Source organism: Peromyscus eremicus, chromosome 10, assembly GCF_949786415.1.
Source record: "Peromyscus eremicus chromosome 10, PerEre_H2_v1, whole genome shotgun sequence".
Lineage (NCBI taxonomy): Eukaryota > Metazoa > Chordata > Mammalia > Rodentia > Cricetidae > Peromyscus > Peromyscus eremicus.
Window position 1 is genome coordinate 58,156,591 of NC_081426.1, and position 23,764 is coordinate 58,180,354.

The window sequence follows — 23,764 nt, forward strand, 5'->3', positions numbered from 1 at the left end:
TGTGTACTCTCCAAAATATCTTATACACATAACAAAACACTAACTGGCATAATTCTCAATGTGTCTGTCTAGTGTGTGTGGCAGGGAAATGAGTTGAAGAATATAGATATTAAACTTGATCTCACACACACACACACACACACACACACACACACACACACACACACACACCCCTCTGAGTGCTTGGTTCTCAGATCCATATATCCTCAAAGGAAGGAAAGGAAGAGTACAAGGAAGACAGATGAAAGGGACTGAAAAATGCTTGGCGATGCATGCCTTTAATCTCAGCACTTGGGAGGCATTCATTTATTTACTTATCCAAAAATTCATTTCATTTTTTAATTTATTTTAGGTCTGTTTACATGTATATGTGTGAGTGCATACCACGTGTGTGGGCACTCATAGAGGTCAGAAAACGATGTCAAATCTCCTTGGAGCTGGAGTTATAGGTGTCGGCATTTAGGCATCTATACTGGCCTGTCCTTAGGGTCCTGACAGGACATATTCTCAGCTGCAGCCACTAAGAGCACCTCCTGTGTGCATTCACTATAAAAGGCACCTCCGTCTCTTTCTCTTCCTTCTCTCTCATCCCCAGGGACCGGTCTCTGCCCCTTCTCGCCCCTCTTCCTATAAACCCTGTTGTATGATGTGACTCCTTCCCACTGTTTTTAAAACACAACAATAGGCAATTGTGAGCCACCTGATGGAAAACAAACTTGAGTCCTCTGATATAGCTGAAAGCATTCTTAACTACTGAGCCATCTTTTTCCTGTCCAATATTTGTTTTGTTGTTGTGGTTGTTTTATTTTCTGAGACAGGGTTTCTCTGTGTAGCCCCAGCTGACCTGGAACTAGCTCTGTAGACCAGGCTGGCCTCAAACTCAGAGATCTGCCTGCCTCTGCCTTTAAAGTGCTGGGACTAAAAGCATGCATCATCATGCCCAGCATTTATTGTATTTTTAAGATAAAATTTCATTCTGTAGTCCAGGTCTGGAATTCACTGCTGTAGCCCAGGCTAGCCTCAAACTTGTGACATTCCTTCCACCTCAGCCTCTCTAGTGCTAAGAAGCAGACTGATCTCTGTGAATTCAAGGCCAACCTGGGCTACATAATGAATGCTAGGCCTGCCAGGGATACCTGGTAAGAACCTGTCTCAAAAACAAATTATTTTAAAGATTTCACCAATCCGGGTCAGTAAACTTACAACTTTACTTGCAGCTGGATGCAGTAACAAGAGTGATGTGCCCTGTATCTGAAACAACTAAAAACTGAGTAAAATATATAAACAATAGTGTTCTGCTATTGGTTATCATGCATATATTGATGAAGGAAAAAACAGCACCTTATAACTTTCCCAGTTCTCAGTAAATTAAGAGGCGGTTAGCCCAGGGAAGACAGCCCTAGTAGACCCTAATGGCTCTTCCTGGAGTGCACACAGAATAAGGCTTATAGAGTGGAGTAATCAGTGAGCAAAGAATTACTCAGAAATCAAACTCAAAGAATCAAGTGTTTGATGATCATCACATGAAGGTGAAAAAATTCCTCGTATCTGGAGAATGAATAACCTTTGGACTTCCTATGAGAGTTTGGAAGAGTAATCAAAAGAAGATATGCCCGGAGTCTAGAAACTCAAGGGGCCCCAAGTACAAAACCCAAACCAAACCAAAGCCCGAAGAAAAGTTCTACAATATATCCTAACCAAATTTCCTGAAGTGAATTTAAAAAAAAGGCTTTGAAGTAGCTGGAGTAGATTTTGTGTGGAGAAGATTATAGGAGGAACAAATCAGTAACTTCACAAGTTGTTGGAGATAGTAATCAAATTTCAAAAGGAAAGCCTATGAAATGCTGGTACAATGCAAACAGTGGTTATAAACTGTTCTTTTTAAATTATTATTCTTTTTTTGGTGTGTCTATGTGTATATATTCACGGTGTACAAATACCTATTTGAGCATGTGTTAAAGACAGGACAAACTCAGGTGTCAATCCTCAAGAGCCACTAACTTTTGAGGGAGGTAGTGGAGTCTCTCACTGTGGCTCACCAAGCAGGCTGCTTGGCCAGAGAGCACTAAATTCTGCCTGTCTCTACGTGTCCAGCGCTGAGATTACAAGCATGTGCCATGCAGCCTGGCTTTTCTACAGAGGTTCTGGGGTTCAAACCCAGGTCCTCATGCTTGTGCAACAAGCACTTTACCACCCGAGTCATCTCCCCACAAACTGTTCCTGTATGTCACATTACAATGATGTTCCATCCATGAGGAACCAGGGATGGACTATCTGACCAATCCTTTCATCTGGGTTTGCCTATACAACTTGCTTAGCCACTCAAGCAGAAGCTACTAAAGGATTACCACGTTCTACTATGTAGAGCTTGCCTTTCTTGACAATTCTGAAGCCTAGTCAGTGTATGAAGATGCTGGGGCCAGCCTGCTGGGTGATGAAAATGTGATTTTATTGTTCCATTATTTCAACCACTTGCCAGGTGTCCTGTTAAATAACTACAGACACAGCAGAGAATCCAGACCAGACAAACTGCCAAGCAGAATCATGGGCTGGAAATTACTTCTCATACTATCAAGTTCCTAGTATGTTTTGTTATACATAAAAAGTTAATTAATATAAAAGTTTCTATTACTTATTCCAATGGCTTGCTGGCAGTAAAAATGAGACAGGAAGCTCTTAAGATCTAAATGTTTTAGCTTCTAACTTTGGACTAACCAAATCTGTCTACTTTAGGTTAATACCAAAGGAGAAAGGAAAAAGTTCTAGAAATACACTCTCTAATATGCAACCTTGCAAAGCCATATAATGAAAAGTTAATTTTTTGGATACAATGAATTAATAAAATGAATTTCAATTGCTTTTTCCTACATATTTTAATGTGGTAGAGAATTTAAAATTAACATAAGACATATTTGCATATAATACTTTAAGATACATCTCACAGACGTTGGGTATGAACAAATAATCAAACTACTACACTGAAATCAGTTTGGACTCACCTGTCTCCTGACCAGTAACTATACTGAAAAGTTGATTTAAGCAATGTATATGACTTTCAAGAGTCAGAGCTATAGTTCAGTGGTAAAGCATTTGCCTAGTATCTTGCAAGTATGAGACCCTAGATTCCATCCCGACAATTTCACGGCACGGCCACTGCACCAATGAACTCACTATCTATGGTTACCAGCACAAGATCATGCCAACAAAAGACTTAAATATTCCAGCAGGAAGTACTAGCAAGACTCATGGGATTATGGGGAGGGGGGATTTAAAAAAAAACGACAAAAAGTGGGTATCCTGAGGGTGAATATGATCAGTGTATATATGTACACAACTGTCAATTTTTTTTTTAAACTCCAAGGACTGTTTTATGATCCTCTAATGATAGCCTCAAACACATAAAAAGACACAGAAAAGTCAACCAATTAATCTATACCATAAATTTAAAAGGTAGTGTAACATCAGGCATGCTGGCTCAATCCTAATAATCCAATCACTCAGTAGGCTAAGGCAGAGGACTACTACAAGTTTGAGGCCAACCTGGCTACAGAAGTTCAAGGTCTCTCAGAGATACAAAGTAGCTCTTGTCTCATAATTAAACAATGGTAAGGACAGCTTTCAAATAACAGGACTTGTTTATTCCCTCCTTTGTAATAGTCTTAGAAAAAAATCCCTAGAACTCTGAAGAGTTTAGTTTACATATTAGAGTACATTTATATATAGAACATACACAATTAAAAAAAAAAAAAGCTTTAAAAAAAACTTACTTGATTACTGAGAAGAGAGTCCTAAAAAGCTGAATAAAAATTTCATTGCAATCTTCCAACTCAAAGCAGATGTTATATGATTTAACCCAAGCTAAATTCTTAAATCAATAAATAAAAATAATTGGTTAATCACATATATGCAGAACTGTTATACAAAAGCACACTCGTACAATTTAATTTTTACAAGTAGAATTGTTTAAAGTCTACAAAGATTCAATGTACACAATTATAAATTATAAATCATTCCAATCTGGTAGCATCAACTTTCTCAAGTTGAAAAGTACTGAATAGTTAGGAGTTATTACAAATATATATATATACAGTTACAAAATTTCAGAAGTAGTGAAAATTCATTTTTAGATTAGGAATGAAAGTAAAATATCAATTTTCTTCCCCACTGGATATACTTATCTTTTTAAGACAGGAGGAAACATAGAGATATTTTCCTTATGAAATTTAAGAATTTATTAAGTTATACATAAAAGTTTTACTTTATATTATAGTTTTAAGAATTTGCAACTACATGAAATTATATTTATTAAATAAAGTATTACTGTTACCTCTAATAAATAAAAGTATCTATTAAACTGTGGACTCTTTGTATCCTCCAAACCTTTTAACTGTCTGGTAATAAAGAGAAATATGTCCTGTTAGAGAAATAAAAAAATGAAAAATATATTAGCTTAGACACTATTACTTATCATTTTTGCAAAACACTAAGTGCATATCTATAGTTACATATAGAGGTATAGATATATAAAAGTAATTACAAACTACAATAAAGAACGTTTCCCTTTATTTGAATGCTATGGGACAGCCCATTACATTATTTTAAATGACTGGAAAAGATTAGAACAACCAACATTCTTTGGAAGTAAAGCTAAAGACTTACTTCTGCCTATTTTAGGACATCTCATCTGAGAACGTCCATCTTTTATCTTACTACACTCTCTTCTAATTGTAGAGCTTTTGGTCACTCACTGTCTCTATGTCGCATCATGGAAAACTACTATCTTCATTTTTTAAAGAAGTTTAATGAGTCTTTTCATTACTACTTCTGACATGTAACCAAGTAGTTTTCAGCCCATGGTTTTGAATCTGATGTGTGACAAAAAGCTATTTGGAACAAAGGCAAGACATTAAGCTGAGGACTGATGGTGGTGCTTTATTCCTTAGTACATTTCCTTTAGACGTTTTCATCCATTCAAAGGAGCATTAGTATGGTACAAAATGACTTGTTTTGCTGTAATCCTTACAGTGGATTCTTGTAATCTACATGCATTTTGTTTTTTCCTTACATACATAGTCATGATAGTTTATTCTATAAACCAAGTTATAAAAGTTACAAAGTTATAAAAGGGGTCATTACTAAAAAATAGATGACTTAAACATAAACACTAGGACACTATTCCAGTTCTCAGCTAACAAAGGCAGCCACTGAGTGCCTCACAGGCAGACGGCATATGTCTCAAGAGGAATAAAGCGTGACCGCGAACTTCATTGTGGTTCTATCAAACCGACACCTTGTGACCGGTTATCAGTGGTATTTCCCATCTAATACCTGGGTTTATCACAAGTGATTGAAAGTATGGGAAGAGAAACCACAGGGATGAGAGGGCGATGCTGACTATACTTAAAAAGGTGTGATGGGTTGACGGATAAAAGCACCTGCTGCTCTTCTAGAGAACCTGAGTTGGTTCCCAGCACCTACATCTGGTGACTCAAACCACCTGCAATGCGTTTCAGAAAATCCCACACCCTCCTCTTATCTCTGCCGACATCTGCATGAACGCAGTACACATAAACTCATGCAGACACATACACATAAATAATAAAAAGACAGTTTTCTAAAGTTTACAAATTCCCCAAGAATTTAAATAATATAAAATCAGTTCAATAGTTCACTTTAATAATTATTTTTAATTGTTTAGAAAAAAAGTAGAACCATCAAAACAAGCAGTTCTGAATATCCAGTATTTAATGACTTGTAAGGGGAAAAGTTATTTCAATGTGTAAATTCTAGTATATTACTGTTTCACAAATTATCATTAAGCCACTACTTATGCTTCCCATCTATCCAACTGGGTTTTCTGGGGGACTAACAAGAAGGTTAAATATGAACAGACCAGGACAAGCTCCGGTCTTTACCTTTCAAGGCCTCATTCTGTACTAGTCATGTCTGTAGGTGATAATTATATAAAACCTGTGGTCAAAAATCCATGCTCATGTGACAAAAATAAAAGTAACGTTTTTGTAAACACCGTATTTACCTTAAGTTTATCATGGGAAGTATATGGAGCTTCTGGGGCATAGATTCGAAATATATCAGCCAAACAACATGCTACGAGAAGGCGCACATCTTTATTAGGGTTCCTGAGAAAGAATTCAGATGCGAGATGCAAGGCTAGAGGGAGATACTGTTGCTTTTCATCTTCTGAATCCTGATCCATATCCATAAAAGTTTTCACTACCATCTGTAAGAAAAATAAATAAATAAAAATAAAATAATCAACCCACAATACTTAGTAATCAGTAAGAGGTGCCCCTCCTCCTCTCCTTCTTTAAGTCTGGGAAAAGGGAACTGGGGATGTGTATGTCAGTGGTAGAGCACAAAGTCTTGGGTTCATTCCCAACCACCACAGAAGCATAAACACCCACACCCACACCCACACCCACACCCACACACTGAAAAAAGGATCATAATCATGAAAAGTATAGTCACAAAGAAACTAATAAAAAAACAAGAATCATCTTGTAGATTACTCATTTTATCTGTTTTACACCATATCTTCTTATAAAAACTTGAAAGCATCCACTAGTGATCGTATTGAACTACTTATTTAGATTACATCTTGCTAAGTTGTCAGAGCAGAACCAAACTCCTGGCCTCAAGTGATTCTCCCAACTTCTTCCTTGGATTCTCAAGCAGTTGAGACTACACATATACGTCAACATGCTTGATTTCATTACTCAAATGTAACTTAATTAAAAAGGTTTTGACCCCCATATATACAACTGATGAAATATTTAGCATCTTTCCATCATTTTCATTTTTATAATCAAAGTTGAATGTTACAGGCTCCTTAAACCTTCGCTTGAAATTTTATTAGCCTTTGTATAATACAAAACCATATTTAAATGTTTCATATTGTATTTCTGATGGAAAGTTTCAATTATAAATAACTTATGCTGAGTTTGAGGCCAACTTGAGCTACAGAGATAACTCAAAGTCAGTTTGAATTGCATAGCAAGACTCAATCTTGTTTCTACTTTTAAAAGTACATATGAAAGGTGTGTATTTTCATCTATTGCTATCTAAAAATATACCCTCCCTCCCATGAAGCACCTAGAAACGATAACTATGTATTTATCATGCAGTTAGTATTGGGAACATGGCTTAAGCCAAGTGGTTCACAGCTTGGAATTTCTCAAGGGGTTGCACTATGACAAGAATGTCATCTGAAGCCTTGAATGAGTCTGCATGATCTTTCAGTAATAGCTATATCCACATGGCTCTAACTGCACAAAACAAGTGAGGTTCTCTCCATGGCCTCTCTAGGTAGCTGTAAATTAGGCAAGTGTTGTGACTTCTGCAATATCCTCATAGTTACTGAGGTCAGACCTACTCTTGTGTTAGAAAACACTACACACAGAATATAACGAAACAGATACCATTTGAGGCAACCTTGAAGACTAACTACCATACTGAACTAGTTAGATTTTATGTCAACTTGACACAAACTAGATTCATCTAGGAAGAATATTAAATTTTTTAAATTTCTATTTATTTACTTTTTGCATGTATTAGTGTTTCGCCTGTACATGTATCTGTACACATGTGTCCCTGGTGCCCTCAATGGCCAGAAGAGGGCATTGGATTCTCTAGAAGAGAAGCTACAGGCGGTTATGAGCTGTCATGTGGGTGCTGGGAACTGAACCTAGGTCTTCTTCAAGAATAGGCAGAGGTCTTAACCACTTAACCATCTCTCTAACCCAGGAATGAAAATCTTAACCAGAAAATGCCTCCAAAGGATTGGCCTGTAAGCAAGTCTATAGGGCACTTTCCTCATTGATGTGGAAGCACCCAGCTCACTGAGGGAGGTGCCATCCCCGGGCAGGTAGTCCTGGATAATATAATAAAGTAGACTGAGAAAGCCAGGAAACAGCATTACTCCATGATCTCTGCTTCTGCCTTAAATTCCTGCCCTTCCAACTTTTTGATGATGGACTACGGTACGGAACTGTAAGCTTCCTTCCCAAATTGCTTCTGGCCATGGTGTTTTATTTTATCACAGCAACAGAAACTCTAAGACACAAATACTCCCTCTTCATCTTTCAATCTAATGTAGTTCTTTCCCACAATGAGTTTGGGTACAGCCATGAGGTACTGACTAGAGGGACTTCAGCTAGCTGTAAGCCCTAGTATATTGAGGCAGCAATGTCCCCTATGCCAACCCAACTCCCATGTTAGAAAGCTGCTGTCTAAACTGAAAAAGCCACATGCAGTACCCTGGGAAATGAGCCCTCACAAAGACCATGTGCAGGACAACAGGTTGACCTAGATGCCCATCCATCTAAAGTTGAGCTGTAAGAAGCATCCTCTTATATTCCTCCTGTGGTTCTGTGGTTTATGTATCTGTACCACAGTTTTGATTACTGTAGCTGGTTTTCGTTTTCCTTTTTTTATTTTTTTTCCCGTGTGTGGGTGTGTTATACATGGAACAGAAAAGCTCAGCAAATTTTGAGACAGCTGGAGAAACAGCCCAGAACTACAGTACTGGGATTAAAGGTCTGTACCACCACATCAGGCATAGACTCAATAGAAAGCTAATACTTTCTTCCTTTCTAAAGGTTTTTGTTTATTGTATTAAGAAATCTTTGACCAATCAAGTTGCAAAGTTTTCTTATAAGTTTCCTAAGTTTTAGGCTCTTTTCTTATTAAGTTCTATAGTTTTAGGCTCTACATTTGTCTTGGGGTTAATTTCTATATGTACTGAAAGTATTTTGTCAAGCACCATGGTAACATTGCTAAACACACACACTCATACACCACCACCACCACCACACTCATCTATAAACCCATTCTTTCTCCCTTGAGTTGTTCTGACCTTTTGTTGTTGTTTAAAAAGACTGATGGTAATGTGATATGGCAGGACTACTTTTCTAAACTATTATAGTCCTGTGATGTATGTGTCTGCACCATAGTTTTGATTACTGTAACTTTGTTATTTTCTCCATGTGTGGGTGTACTATGCATGTGTATGCATGTCTGGAAATTTTCGGGGGGGGGGGGGTATGTGTGAGTGCACATATATGGGGGTCCATGCATATACATTTGTTGAACAAAGAAAGGTTAACATTGAGAATCATTCTCCATTGCTCTTCTACCTTATTCATTGGGGCAGGGTCTCAATCAAACCTAGAGCTTGCTGATATGGCTAGTCTTGCTGGCCAGCTTGCTCTGGTGATCCCAAGGTTTGATATCTGAAGTTGGAATGACAGGCTGTCATTCACATGAGGTCTGGGGATCCAAACTCCCAGTTTTCACCATTGCCCAGCAAGTGCTTTAACCACTGAACCCGTCCCCAGGTTTGATTACTGGGGTTTTTACAGTGCACTTTGAAAGCAGGTAGTATGTGAGTTGTCTATTCAGTATGAACATGGGACCAGCAGTGGTAGACCACGCCTTTAATCCCAGTACTTCTGAGAGGCAGGTGGGATCTCTGAGTTCTAGGCTGGTGGTCTACAGAGCAAGTTCCAGGATAGTCAGGACTACACAAAGAAACCCTGTGTCAAAACACCAAAAAAAGGAAAAAAGAAACAAACAAACAAAGAGCTGGGGGTGGTGGCCCACACCTTTAATCCCAGCACATAGGCAATGGCATATGGATTTCTGTGAATACAAGGCCTGCCTGGCCTACACAGTGAGTGAAAGCCAGGGCTATGTAGAGAGACCTGTCTCGAGCCCCTACTCCCAAAGGAAACATACACTGGCAAAAGTAAAATGGTATTACTGTAGATAACTTCAGTAAGGGGAAGACACAGGGGCTAGAGATGGCTCAGTGTTAAGAGCACTTACTGAGCCGGGCGGTGGTGGCGCACGCCTTTAATCCCAGCACTTGGGAGGCAGAGCCAGGCGGATCTCTGTGAGTTTGAGGCCAGCCTGGGCTACCAAGTGAGTTCCAGGAAAAGGCGCAAAGCTACACAGAGAAACCCTGTCTCGGGAGAAAAAAAAAAAAAGCACTTACTGTTCTTGCAGAGGGCCTGAGTTTGGCTTCTAGCACCCACACTGCTCAGCTTATGGCCTCTGCATGTACCAGACACATATATGGTATACACATATACATGCAAGCATACATACACATAAAACTTAAAAAATGATTTTATGAAATACAGTTAATATTTAAGCTCAAACAAGAAGTGGAGGAAGGGAGGGAGGAAAAAGAAAAGAAAAAAGGATGTGTAACATCATGCTAGGGACATATAGCTCAGCCAGCAGAGAGCTTGCCTAGCATGCATAGCTCTAGGTTCAATGTCAAGCACACATAAACCAAACATGATCGTTGCAAGATATCTGATTACATTCTGTATAGATATGCCACTGTGATTGGTTTAATAAAAAGCTAAATGGCAAACAGCTAGACAGGAGATATAGCAGGGACTTGGCCAGAGAAAACTCTAGGAAGAAGGCAGAGTCACCAGCCGGATGCAGAGCAAACAGGTTGGGCAATATGGAGATGAGGTAATAAAGCCATGAGATAGAAAGCAAATTAATAAAAATGACTTAATTTAAGAAACAAGCCTAAGACTGGGCAGTGGTGGCACATGCCTTTAATCCCAGCACCTGGACAGCAGAGGCAGGTGGATCTCTATGAGTTCAAGGCCAGCCTGGTCTACAAAGCGAGTTCCAGAACAGCTAAGACTGTTACACAGAGAAACCCTGTCTGGGGGGGGAGGGGGGGAGAGAAGGAGGAGGAGAAGACGACGAAAGAAACAAGCCTAAACTATTAGCCAAGCGTTCATAAATTAAAAATAAGTCTTTGTGAGTAGCCCAAAGGAAAGTCTGACTACATATGGCACCCAACATGGGGCACATATTTCCATATAGGACCCGAGAAAGCTTTAAAAAAAAAAAAAGGTTCCAAACACACACACACACACACACACAAAAACGGAGCCAAACATGGCTTCCTAGTTCCACAGTCTCTCATACCACCTCTAAACAAGTTATAGTGTGTTGAACAATGCTCATAGCTTAAAAAAAGAAAATGAGCTGGGCAGTGGTGGCACACGCCTTTAATCCCAGCACTTGGGAGGCAGAAGCAGGCTGATCTCTGTGAGTTCAAGGCCAGCCTGGTCTATAGACACCAAAACTGCACAGAGAAACCCTGTCTCAAAAACCAAAAAAAGAAAAAGAAAAAAATAGAAAGAAAAGATAAAGTCTTTAAATAAAAAATAAAGAGAATAAGCCACATAAAGATGGAAAATACACATAGAGTCTCGATCCTGTAAGGTGCTGTACTGATTGAATTTTTTGACTGCTGATGAGCAAATGATAGCTGCTGTGAGACCTGGATTATGGAAACTGCCGAATTAAACCAACCTATATTATTTTAAAAATGGCTTAACTCCAAAATGGAAGTCAAAAATTATGTTGCACTGGAGAAGTTATGCTTTTGTTTCCACAGAAAAACAAAAGACTGTGAAATCATTCAAGGTTGATAGAGGTCAGATTTGACTGGGGGAGACCCCCTGAAAATCCTGGTTACAGACATAAAGAAACAAACCTAGAAAAACTACATGGCAGGTGATGTATATTTACCTGTTCAAACATAAAACAAAAAAAATCATCTTTGGCTGGCTTGTTAATGCACAGTCAATACTTGTGTTAATGCAGATATATATGCTACCTTTAAAAGTTTATGTGTTTTCAGAGCAAGGGGATCAAATGCCAATGAAAATGTGTGGCCCAGGTGATGCTGCCTCTCTGAGTGTCTCTGCTGGAGTTTCCTCAGAGTTCTGTATGCAGAACAGCTTCAAGGCTACTGGCTGAGATGGTCCAGTCTCAGAGACTACTCCAGCCAGAATTTCAGATAATCCTTGCATTATCCCATCACACCAAGACTGGACAACAGCTAGCCACCCCCAGGACCTGACCATTATCTTAAATTTTTTCAGGGTCCCCTAAAGATACCAGAGCCCCCAGAAAACAGGAAGCAGTCTAGACAATACAATGCTCATATTCCCAAGAGGTGGGGTGTATGGTTTTTGGTCATTCAGTGGGTTATGGATGTTTATCATTGTTTAGCAGGGTTGGTTACAAGTTGTTGTTGTTGGGGAATGGAGAGATGGCTCAGAGGTTAGGAGCACTGACTGCTCTTCCAGAGGTCCTGAGTTCAATTCCCAGCAACCACATGGTGGCTTACAACCACTGGTAATGAGATCTGGTGCCCTCTTCTGGCCTGCAGTCATACATGCTGTATACCTAATAAATAAATAAATCTTTAAAAAAAAAAAAGTTGTTGTTGTCATGGTCAGGGAAAAAGATGAACAAAGGAAATTAGATTCAGGGATGTCTTTCTGAAAAGAAAAAGGGGTGATACAGAAATGCTAGGAATAAAAGGGTAGATTAATGAATCTACTTTTAAGCTAAAAAAGCAACTAGAGTCTTAAATATTTCACATTGGTATAGATTTTTGTATATTTGGTAAAAATTTAGGTTATTTTTGTTATACTTACTGCTATTCTTATTTAAGGTATTATACCTATGCAGCTTATTTAAAAATGTAAAGTTTTAGTCCTTGAAAGTTATTTAGGATAATAAAGAAATACAGGTTAGTAGTTAGTCATCTTTAACCATCAAACTTAGTCATGTTTGGTATGTTTTCAAGGTCATACAGAGATGTATTTTAGATAGGTGCTCTTCAAACACTTCAAAGACTTACAGAATATGACATTTAAAATGTTTTAATAACCTAAGGCTTTTCTTGACAGTGAGACACATCTGTTCCTGGCAGCACCAATTTACTTCAAAAAAGGATGATGGGCATTAAAGAACCTCCATATGGAGTTTGCTTTCTTTATAGCAAAGATAGCGACTAGGCAAAGAAACTGCCCTTGCCTCGACTGCTGACATCATGCTGTCCAAACTGCACAAACAGGTCACAAAGGAAAGTATCTGCCGAACTTTGCCAAGACAAGGTAGGACATTATAAATATAATCCTTACCTGATAATTGTTCTTCTGGTTTTACTATGTTAAAACCCTTTCCTTTTTATTTAGACAAAAAGGGGGAAATGTTGAGAGACATTTGATTACACTGTGTAAAGATATGTCACTGCAATTGGTTTAATAAAAAGCTAAGCTGGGCAGTGGTGGCACATGTCTTTGATCCTAGCACTCAGGAGGCAGAGGCAAGTGGATCTCTGTGAGTTTGAGGCTAGCCTGGTCTACAGAGTGAGTTCCAGGACAGGCTCCAAAGCTACACAGAGAAACCCTGTCTCAAAAAAACCAACATAAATAAATAAATAGCTAAATAGCTAAATGGCCAATAGCTAGATAGGAGGTATAGCAGGGACTTCTGGACAGACAGAACTCTAGGAAGAAGGCAGAATAGCCAGCCAGACAAAAGCAAACAGGATGGGCACTATTGAGATGAGGTAATAAAGCCATGAGGCAGAAAGTAAATTAATGAAAATGGGCTAATTTAAGTTATAAGAGCTAGTTAGAAAGAAGCCTAAGCTATCGGCTGAGCTTTCATAATTAAGTCTCTGTGTCATTTTTTTTATGAGCTTATGGCCCAAAGAAAAATCCAACTACATAGGGTGGTGCATACCTGTAATCCTAACTCTTCAGAAGTAGAAGCAGAATCATTACAAGTCATCCTTGACTACATAACCAGTCAGTTATGCTAGCCTCAGGTACACAAGACCCTTTTTCAAAACTAAATTATAAAACAGGGACTTATTCCAGTCTACCCTGTACACCCTGTCTCAAGCCATTGCTCTGTCTTAGATTCCTAAGTTTGTGGAACTACATAGGCATCTTACTATACCCAGGCCACTTTTAAATACTTAACTGAAACTATTATCACATAAAAACTCATGAACAAGCTGGGTGGTGATGGTGCACACCTTTAATCCCAGCACGAGGCAGGGAGATCTCTGAGTTTGAAGCCAGTCTGGTCTACAAAGAGAGTTCCAGGACAGCCAGGGTTATTACACAGAGAAACCCTATCTTAAAAAACAAAAACCTCATGAACAAATTTTTATTAACAGCAGATTAAAACTATCTAAAAATCAGGGCTGGAAAAAACGGTTCAGTAATTAAGACACTGCTACTCTTCTTAGAGGACCTGGGTTCAATTCCCATCACCCACGTGGCAGCTCAAAACTATCTGTAACTCCAGTTATAGGGAGTTTGTCTGCTGTTTGATGATTTTACTCTTCTGAGGGGCTTGCCACCCAGCTCTCAAATAAATCACTCATAGACGTTTATTCTTAATTTTAAATGTCTGGCCTTAGCTTGGCTTGTTTCTTGCCAGCTGTTCTTAACCTAAATTATCCTGTCGACCTTTTGCCTCTGGGCTTTTCCTGTTCTCCTACTTCTGTAAATCTTACTCTTACTCCATGGTTGGCTGTGTAGTTGGGTGGCTGGCCCCTGATGCCCTCCTCCTTCGTCTCTCGTTTCTTGATCTTTCTCTCAGATTTCTCCTCCTATTTATTCTCTCTGTCTGCCAGCCCCACCTATCCTTCCTCTTGCCTCGCTATTGTCCATTCAGTTCTTTATTAGACCATCAGGTATTTTAGACAGGCACAGTAACAGCTTCACAGAGTGAAACAAATGCAACATAAACAAAAGTAGTAGTACACCTTAAAATAATATTGCCCAACAGGGATCCAATGTCCTCTATAGGCAACCACAGGCTTTGCACACATGTGGTACAAAGACATACATGCTGGCAAAACATTCTACATATAATTTTTAAAAAGAATAAAAATTTTTAAATCTCAAAATTGGAAATATCTGTTCATCAAAAAAGTAAATGAAGCACTCGGGAGGCAGAGCCAGGCGGATCTCTGTGAGTTCGAGGCCAGCCTGGTCTACAGAGTGAGATCCAGGACAGGCTCCAAAGCTACACAGAGAAACTCTGTCTTTAAAAAACAAAAAAAGAGCCGGGCGGTGGTGGCGCACGCCTTTAATCTCAGCACTCGGGAGGCAGAGGCAGGCGGATCTTTGTGAGTTCGAGGCCAGCCTGGTCTACAGAGCGAGCTCCGGGAAAGGCGCAAAGCTACACAGAGAAACTCTGTCGAGGGGGGGGGGGGGGGGGGTAAATTTCACCAGACTCTCCTCTGCCACACTTCAGACACCAGCCACAAGTCTTGTGGGAACACAGTACTTCTGACAAACCCAACTACAAATGTAGGGTTTCCTACAACTCCTTCAGGTTCAAAAATTTGCTAGACAAATGAATAGGAATCATTATAGTTTTACCTTAAAGGATTTAACTCAGAAACAGTCAAGCTGAAGGGACATGAAGGCAAGGTCTTGGTATAAAGTAAGATTTAAATGAAAAGGCAGAGCTCCCGTGTTCCTGGGGAACCTAGACACTCTTCTCTAGTACAGCAGTGTACTCAGCAACAGGAAGTTCCTTTAACCTTCATGTCCAGCTTTATGTATCAGGGTCCCTCTGAATGGGTGAGATTCTTATTTCATCTCTAGCCTCCCTGGTCCTGGCAGATCAGGAAGTTAAAAGTTCCAGCCCTTGTACCATGTGCTCGGCCTTTCCCCATACTGTCAAAAGCTGCCCTCACTGGGAAATACTATAGTTTGTTTTAATCTCCCAGAAACAAGGACAAAGACCAAACAGTATCAAAATGTTCCATTCATTGTATTTCAGTTATACCTTAATAAGCCTAGTCTTAGAAGCCAGGAGGAGTGGTGGTACATATTGGTAGTCCGCATATTTGGAAAGCTAAGGCAGAAGAGAATCATGAGTTCAAGACCAGCATGAACTCACGCAAAATGTAAACTACAAAAACTTAGTCAATCCACTCAGGGAGATTTTGTAAGTCCAAAGAAAATTCAGACTTTGCTGCTGACTGGAATATAACTCAGAGAACCCACTTTGGTGCTTTCAATTAAATATATCTGCATGTCCTGTGACCTAATAATTCTACCTAGGAGTGAACCCTAAAGCAGCTTCAATATTTCTAATGGAATATTCACATAAAGATGATCACAGATACACTGGAAAAGAAAAAGAACAGATAAAGATGTAAAAAGGAAAAATGGAATTACTGTATGTCAATAAAAACAGTATGAAAAGGGCAGCAAGAGCAGAGCAGTGGTGGCACACACCTTTAACCCGACACTTGGGAGGCAGAGGCAGGCGGGTCTATTGAGTTTGAGGCCAGCCTGGTCTCAGAACAAGTTCCGTTAGTTGACCTGTGATCTGCGAAGAGATCAAACAGTATCAAAATGTTCCATTCACTGTATTTCAGTTATACCTTAATAAGCCTAGTCTTAGAAGCCAGGAGGAGTGGTGGTACATATTGGTAGTCCGCATATTTGGGAAGCTAAGGCAGAAGAGAATCTTGAGCAAGGCTGTTAAAAATGAACAAAGCCCTTTGGTAATCTAAGGCAGACTACAATGAGGGCTTTGAACATCTCCTTGCAAGTGCTCCTGCGGGTATTCGTTTGCTTCCCCCCTGCTGTGATGAACATTGACCAAACCAATTTGGGGGAGATGGGGTTTGATTTTTATTTGGCTTACATTTCCAGGTCACAGTCCAGTGTTGAGGGATGTCAGGGTGGTAGCTAAAGCAAGAACAAGGAAGAAAGCAGCTTGCCGGCGGCTTACTTAGTTTCCCTCCCTCCATCCCCAATCCTTCTGTTTTGAGACAGGCTGGCCTGGAACTCACGATGTATATATAGCTCATGCTGCCTCAGACTCAAAGATCTCCTACCTGTCTCCCAGGTGCTGGGAGTCTGCTACCTTTCTGAGAGTCTTGTAACTGTCTGTCCTTGACAATGGTATATCATTTGCTCTACTTGTAAAATGAATAATCATTATTTAAAGTCTTTTTGCTCATACATGAAATGAAAACATTCGTTAGTTTCTTTCTCTTAATTTCTTTTGTTGTTATTAAACGGATTAAGAATTAGAAGGAAAAAATTAAGATTCTAGTAGACAAGTATGTCTATGTAGAAAAAGACAGATGGAATTAATTATGTTGTAAACTGTAACAGCCGGGGGGAAAAAAAATCAACACAGGGAAATTCCCTAGAAGCAAGATAAAAAGGAGACTACCAGGAAAGGGAAACAGAAGCAAACCTCTCCCACACCAACTTCAATTCCACAGACAGCCAGTAAAAAGGAAACTTAGTAGCCAGTTTTTTTAAAAAAAAAACTCAACAAAATGAAGAACTCTGGTTAGATTAACCAAAAAAAAACAAAAAAAAAACCCTAAATTGAGATTCAAATGAAAGATATTTCTGACTGTACAAAAATAAAACAGATTATAAAATACCAACAAGTTACATAACTGAGATAAGATGCATAGTTTCCTAATTAGACACAAACTACTGAAATTAACAAGAGAAACAGAAAATGTGAACAGATAGTAATGAAAAACCTGTACAACAAGAAAAGGCCCAGGTTGCTGAATATTACTTACTGAGTGCCAATTTTACAAAACTTCTTCCAATATGAGGGATAGATTAGACTTTAAATACAATAAGGACATAGTGAGAAAATTAGTATGGGGGCAGTGGTGGCACACCCTTTAATCCCAACACTCTGGAGATCCTATCTCAAAAACAAACCAACCATGAAGAGCAGGACAGCCAAGCAGCACCTTTCTGTGCCCTCTGCTCTTGCTCTGCTTGAATTACTACTGCCGTGGCTTCCCTCAATGATGGGCATGTAAGCCAAATCAATCTATTCGCCCCTTTCCCCACCAAGAGAAAGCAAACTAGAATAGAAAATATATATATATATATATATATATATATATATATATATATATAGAGAGAGAGAGAGAGAGAGAGAGAGAGACATATATATGTGTATGTGTGTGTGCATTCTAAATCATATAAATAATTCATATAATAAAATATATAAATATATATTATTTACTATGACCAAGTAGGATTTATAGCAGGAATGCAAGGTTAGTTTAATATCTAAAACACCAAGCAACATATATACATACTATTACAATATAAAACAAAATCATGCAGCTGGGAGGTGGTGGTGCACACCTTTGATCCCAGCACTGGAAAGCAGAAGCAGTTGGATCTCTGTGAGTTTGAGGCCAGCCTGGTCTACAAAGCAAGTTCCCAGACAGCCAAGACTGTTACACAGAGAAACCCTGTCTCAAAAACAAAAACAAAAACAAAACAAACATACATCATGAAAATATTCAGAAAAAGTATTTCACAAAATCTAATGCTTTTTGATGATGAAAAATACTCAAAAACTATGAGGGTTCAGATGATTCATTTGTGGGACTCTGTGAGTGAGAAGAATCAAGATCAAACATGAGAAACTATATTCCAAGGCGTGGATTGGAATCAACAAGGAAGTGACAGACAGTTCAAAAGCTTGGGAAAACAGAAAGGCATCTAAGAAATCTAAGGAAGCAGTCTGTCATTTACTACTCCAATTCTGATCACCAAAAAAGAGCTCAGGTTTGCAGCTCTGGTGACAAAAAACTGACAGTCCTGCCTACCAGAGAGCCCCACAGTTCTCCGAAGCCTTAAACCCAGTGCCGGGACTGTGGGACAATCCTCCTCCTGCAATGGCTGACTAGCACTGGAGAAGAATCAACTTCCTGACACCCTCCTCTACTCAGAATGTGTCAGCTTGGCACCACTGACAGAGGGGACCTTCTGTTTCTGTTTTTGAGGATTGAGCTATTCTAGAACTCTAGAGACAAGTCAGAGAGCCTAAGGACACCAGGTCACAATGTACAGCTAGGGGAGAAACATAAGTAGCAGTTGTGGACCCACTGAGAAGTTGGAACAGCAGAGCTCAGGACCTTAGACTGTTGGTGATCCTGCCCTTTGTGTCAAGGAGTGAGACAAGACCAACCACCCATGGACTCTGAGCTCTGAGCCATGTCCAGAATATTGTCCAGTCTCTGGCACTACTTCACTACCAAGTACAGCTTGCTGCAAGGCAGGACTGAGACCCTTAAGCCCAAGCCTGGTGAATCTAGATGACTGCAGCTTCTTCCCTTCACGGGATGGCTTACAGCTGGACAATATCTGAAAACACCAGACCAGCAAACTGAGGGTCTGCTTCCCTCAGATCTGCTCCAGTGCAAAGCTCAGCACTGTTTGCTTTGACCACTCTAATGTACTCAGGACACCCCTCAACTTGGGCATCTACTGCCTCCCACCCCCACCTTCCCTGAACAAGCTAGTAGACCTCAGGAGCCAGTGAGAACCTGACCAAACCAGTGGCAAAGAAATTTCTAAAGTTAATGTAGCCTGCAAAGACTGTAACTAAAAAGTACAAGGGGTGTTGCACTAACTAGGTGATTTTTGTGAACGTGACAGTAACTAGAGTTACCTGGTAAAAGATTGAAGAATTTGCTCCATTAGATTAGCCTATGCGGGGTTTTCTTAGGTGTGAACTGATGTAGGAGGGCCCAGCCCACTGTGCCCATTCCTAGGCAGGTAGACTGAGCCATAGAATAACAGCAGCTGAGCAAGCCAGAGAGAGAGCAACCAGTAAGCAGCACTCCTGTGATTTCAGCCTTGGCTTCTGCTTGAGTTCATGTCCTGACTTCCCTCAGTGTGTGAGAACATGTACTGCCAAGCTGGGGACCCGAGTTTATCCCTGGGATCTATGTAGAGGAAGGGGAGAATAGACTCCCACAAGTTGTCCTCTGCCCTCCAGGAGCACACACTTTAAAAAATTAATATAAAGCCGGGCGGTGGTGGCGCACGCCTTTAATCCCAGCACTCGGGAGGCAGAGCCAGGCGGATATCTGTGAGTTCGAGGCCAGCCTGGGCTACCAAGTGAGTCCCAGGAAAGGCGCAAAGCTACACAGAGAAACCCTGTCTCTGGGGGGGAAAATTTTAATGTAAAAAAAATGTATTTTTAATCCTACAAATAAACATAATAAAGTGGAAAGATTTCTACAATAAAAACTATAAAACACTGAAATGACATTTGAGAACATGCCCTAGAGGAAAGGCTTTCCATGCTTAGGGATCAGAGAATCAATGCTGTGAAACAAACGGTCATGTTATTCAATGCAATCCCAAAATTCCAATGACTGATTTTACAGAAATAGAAGAAATAATCCTAAAATTCATAAGAAACTATAAAAGCCCCCTGCAGCCAAAGCAAGTCTAAGCAAAAAGAGTAACTGTAGATGTATTACAACCCTTGATTTCAAATTATACCTCAAAACCACAAACAAACAAAACCAGGTCACTGCCACAAAAATAGATGTGATGACCAGTGGAACAGAAGACAGGGACCAAACATAAACCAGTCCAATGACAGTAATCTGACAATGGTGTCACAAGAGTAAACTGAAGGAAAAAATGTCTTTTTGCTGGGCTTGGTAGTATACACCTTTAACCCCAGAACTCCAGGGGCAGAGGCAGCAGATCTCCAAGTTCGAGGCCAGCCTGATCTACAGACAGTTCTACACTAGCAGAGCTATGGAGTGAGACCTTGTCTCCCAATCTACAGATTCAACACAGTCTTCAGCAGAACTGAGCTGGCTATCTGCTTTCCAGAAACTGACACATTGACCAGGAACTGCAAGGAACTCAGAAGAGCCACAAGAATTCTGGGGAAAAGGCAAAGTACAAGGATTCAAACTGATTTCAAAACATATTACAAAGCAACAGGAATCAAGATAGTGTGGTGTGGTGGGCCTGCCCCCACTTTTTTTCCCCAGGGTACTCTTGAGTGGGGGATAAGAGATTTAGATAGAAATATAGAGGATGGATAGACAGACAGACAGAAACACAGGATAGCCTCAGGAGGGCCTGGATCCTTATCCACCGGCCCTTCTGTCTCTTTTCAAAGGTCTTTTTAAAGGAATGGCAAGGGGTGGAGCAAAAGACCTCCCCCTAGCACAGTCAAGTGCAGACCCTTCCAAACACCTGTAACCACACATGTGGTCAATCCATCCCCTTATGCAACCCTGCTGGGTAAAGCAAGCTCAGGGCTCCTACAGCGTGGTACGATGCAAATAAAGACATACAGTTCAATGGAACTGAATGAGAATTCTATTCAACAGAAACTATTTTTCAACAATAGTACCAAAACAAAGAGACAGAAAAGGCTTTTCAATAAATGGTTTAAGGAAAAAGTAAAAATCTTTAAAATGGTTTAAGAAAAATTGAAATGTCCACATGCAAAAGAATTAAATTAGACCCTTAACTTGAAATATACAGAAATGTCTAAAATGTTAAACTAGGGCCGGAAAGATGGCTCAGCAGTTACGAGCACTTGCTCTTGGAGAGGACTCAGGTTCGATTCTCAGCATCCATATGGTAGGTCACTACATCTGTAACTCCAGTTACAGGGGACATCATCTTCTGACCTCGAGCACCAGACACACACGGTGCACATACATACATATACATACATACATACATACATACATACATGAAAACACTCACACACATAATAAATCTTTAAAAAGAGAAATTAAAACTGCAAAAATAGCCGGGCGGTGGTGGCGCACGCCTTTAATCCCAACACTCGGGAGGCAGAGCCAGGCGGATCTCTGTGAGTTCGAGGCCAGCCTGGACTACCAAGTGAGTTCCAGGAAAGGCGCAAAGCTACACAGAGAAACCCTGTCTCAAAAAAAAAAAAAAAAAACAAAAAAAAAAACCCTGCAAAAATATTAGAATCAAAGGCATACATAAATCTATGTTAAAGTGAGGATTTCTTAGATAAAAAACCAATAAAGAAAGAAAACAGAGAAACTAGACTCAAAACAGAAAATAGACTTAATCAGTTAACTGAAATCATGTTTTTATTAAGGTACTTGCATTATGTATGTGTGTAAAACTTGTGACTAATAATAAAAAGATAAAAAAAGCCGGGCGGTGGTGGCGCACGCCTTTAATCCCAGCACTCGGGAGGCAGAGCCAGGCGGATCTCTGTGAGTTCGAGGCCAGCCTGGACTACCAAGTGAGTCCCAGGAAAGGCGCAAAGCTACACAGAGAAACCCTGTCTCGAAAAACCAAAAACAAAACAAAAAAAAAAAAAAAAAGAAAAGAAAAAAGAAAAAAAAAAGAAAAAAAAAAAGAAAAAAGATAAAAAAATGTAAAATGGGCAAGGAAGGCTTACAAGATGGTGTTGAGTGTGAGGGCATTTGCTGACAAGCTTAGTGACCGAGTGAAATCCCCAGAACACATTTGGTGGAAGGAGTGAACGAGGAGGTCAAGTTGTCCTCGGATCTCCACGTGTGCTGTAACGTACGTACAACCCTCCTCTGCACCACACAAATAAACACATGTCATCCCCCCCCCACACACACACACAAAGCGGGGGAGGTCAGGTGTGGTGGCGCCCACCTATAATCCCAGCAATTGGGAGGCAGACATCTCTGAGCTTAAGGCCAGCCTGGTCTACAGAGAGTGTTCCAGGAAAGCCAGGGCTACTTAGTGAGACCCTGCCTCAAAATAAAAATAAGTAAACAAATAGTTTTCTAAAATAAGGTATAATTGTCCTGGAACATATAAGCAAAATAATTCATACTATGATATCTATATAAGCTTTAGAGCTTGACTTTTGTTTTTTAAAATTTAATTATTTGTATGAGTGTTCTGCTTGCATAATGTGTACCGTGTCTGTGTGCACGCCTGGTGGCCACAGGGGTCAGACCTTCTGGAACTGGAGTTATGAATGGTTGTGAACTACCAAGTACTGGGAATTGAACCTCACTCCCCCAATAATTTATTTTTATTTTATGTGCATTGGTGTTTTGCCTGCATGAATGTGTATCTGAGAGTGTCAGATCTCGGAATTACACAGTTGTGAGATGCCATGTGGGTGCTGGGAATTGAACCCAGGTCCTCCAGAAGAGCAGTCAGTGCTCTTAACCACTGAGCCATCTCTCCAGCCCCTAGAGCCTGACTTCTTTGGCATATATCATTCAATAAACAAGCAAGTTTCTTTTTTTCCCCTCAGTGTCTAAGGATTGAACTAAGGCCTCAATAATACAATAATTCCCTCACTGAGTGACATCCCCAGCACACTCTAATGAGTTGTTATAGGACAAAAAGAGAAGCAAAAGCCACTTAAGGAACTGGGGGGGGGGGGGGCTGTAAAGCTCAAAGACAGGATAATCCTTTAGTAAATGAGTATACATTTCTTTCCTTTTCTGAGACAGAGTCTCATGTACCCCGGGCTGGCCTTGAACTCCTAGTCCTCTTGCTACTACCTCTCAAGAGCTGTGATTACAGGAATGTACCCCCACACCTGGCTGTACATTCCTTTTAAAAATAAAAAGGCCCGCCGGGCCGTGGTGGCGCACACCTTTAATCCCAGCACTCGGGAGGCAGAGCCAGGCGGATCTCTGTGAGTTCGAGGCCAGCCTGGGCTACCAAGTGAGTTCCAGGAAAGGCACAAAGCTACACAGAGAAACCCTGTCTCGAAAAACCAAAAAAAATAAATAAATAAAAAAAAATAAAAAATAAATAAAAAATAAAAAGGCCCAAAGAAGTATCAGTACTTTTTAAGGATTTTTAAAAAATTGTTTAATTATGTGTGTGTGTGTGTGTGTGTGTGTGTGTGTGTGTGTGGTGTGTGTGTGTGTGTGTGTATCTGTGTAGGTATATTCATGTAAACTTGGGTGTCACATGCCCAGGAGTGTGGTGATATTTTGTATATGCTCTAACAAATAAAGCTTGTTTGAAGATCAGAGGGCAGAGCCAGCCACAGAATTAGCTATAGAGGTTAGGCAGTGGTGGCACACACCTTTAATCCTAGCACTTGGGAATCACACACC

At 40.1% G+C, this 23,764-nt stretch overlaps 1 protein-coding gene across 2 annotated transcripts in view; it reads right to left on the reverse strand.

Moving 5' to 3' along the window:
- The window catches only part of Pds5a (PDS5 cohesin associated factor A), an 88,647-nt gene that overhangs the window by 45,512 nt on the left and 19,371 nt on the right, over window positions 1-23,764 (reverse strand). For both annotated transcript variants that reach the window (XM_059275917.1, XM_059275918.1), the window contains exons 3-5: window positions 6,038-6,241; window positions 4,328-4,414; window positions 3,768-3,865 (exon numbers count right to left, since the gene is read on the reverse strand). In XM_059275917.1, the coding sequence (XP_059131900.1) occupies window positions 3,768-3,865; window positions 4,328-4,414; window positions 6,038-6,241 (389 nt within the window). The remainder of the gene's footprint in view (window positions 1-3,767; window positions 3,866-4,327; window positions 4,415-6,037; window positions 6,242-23,764) is intronic.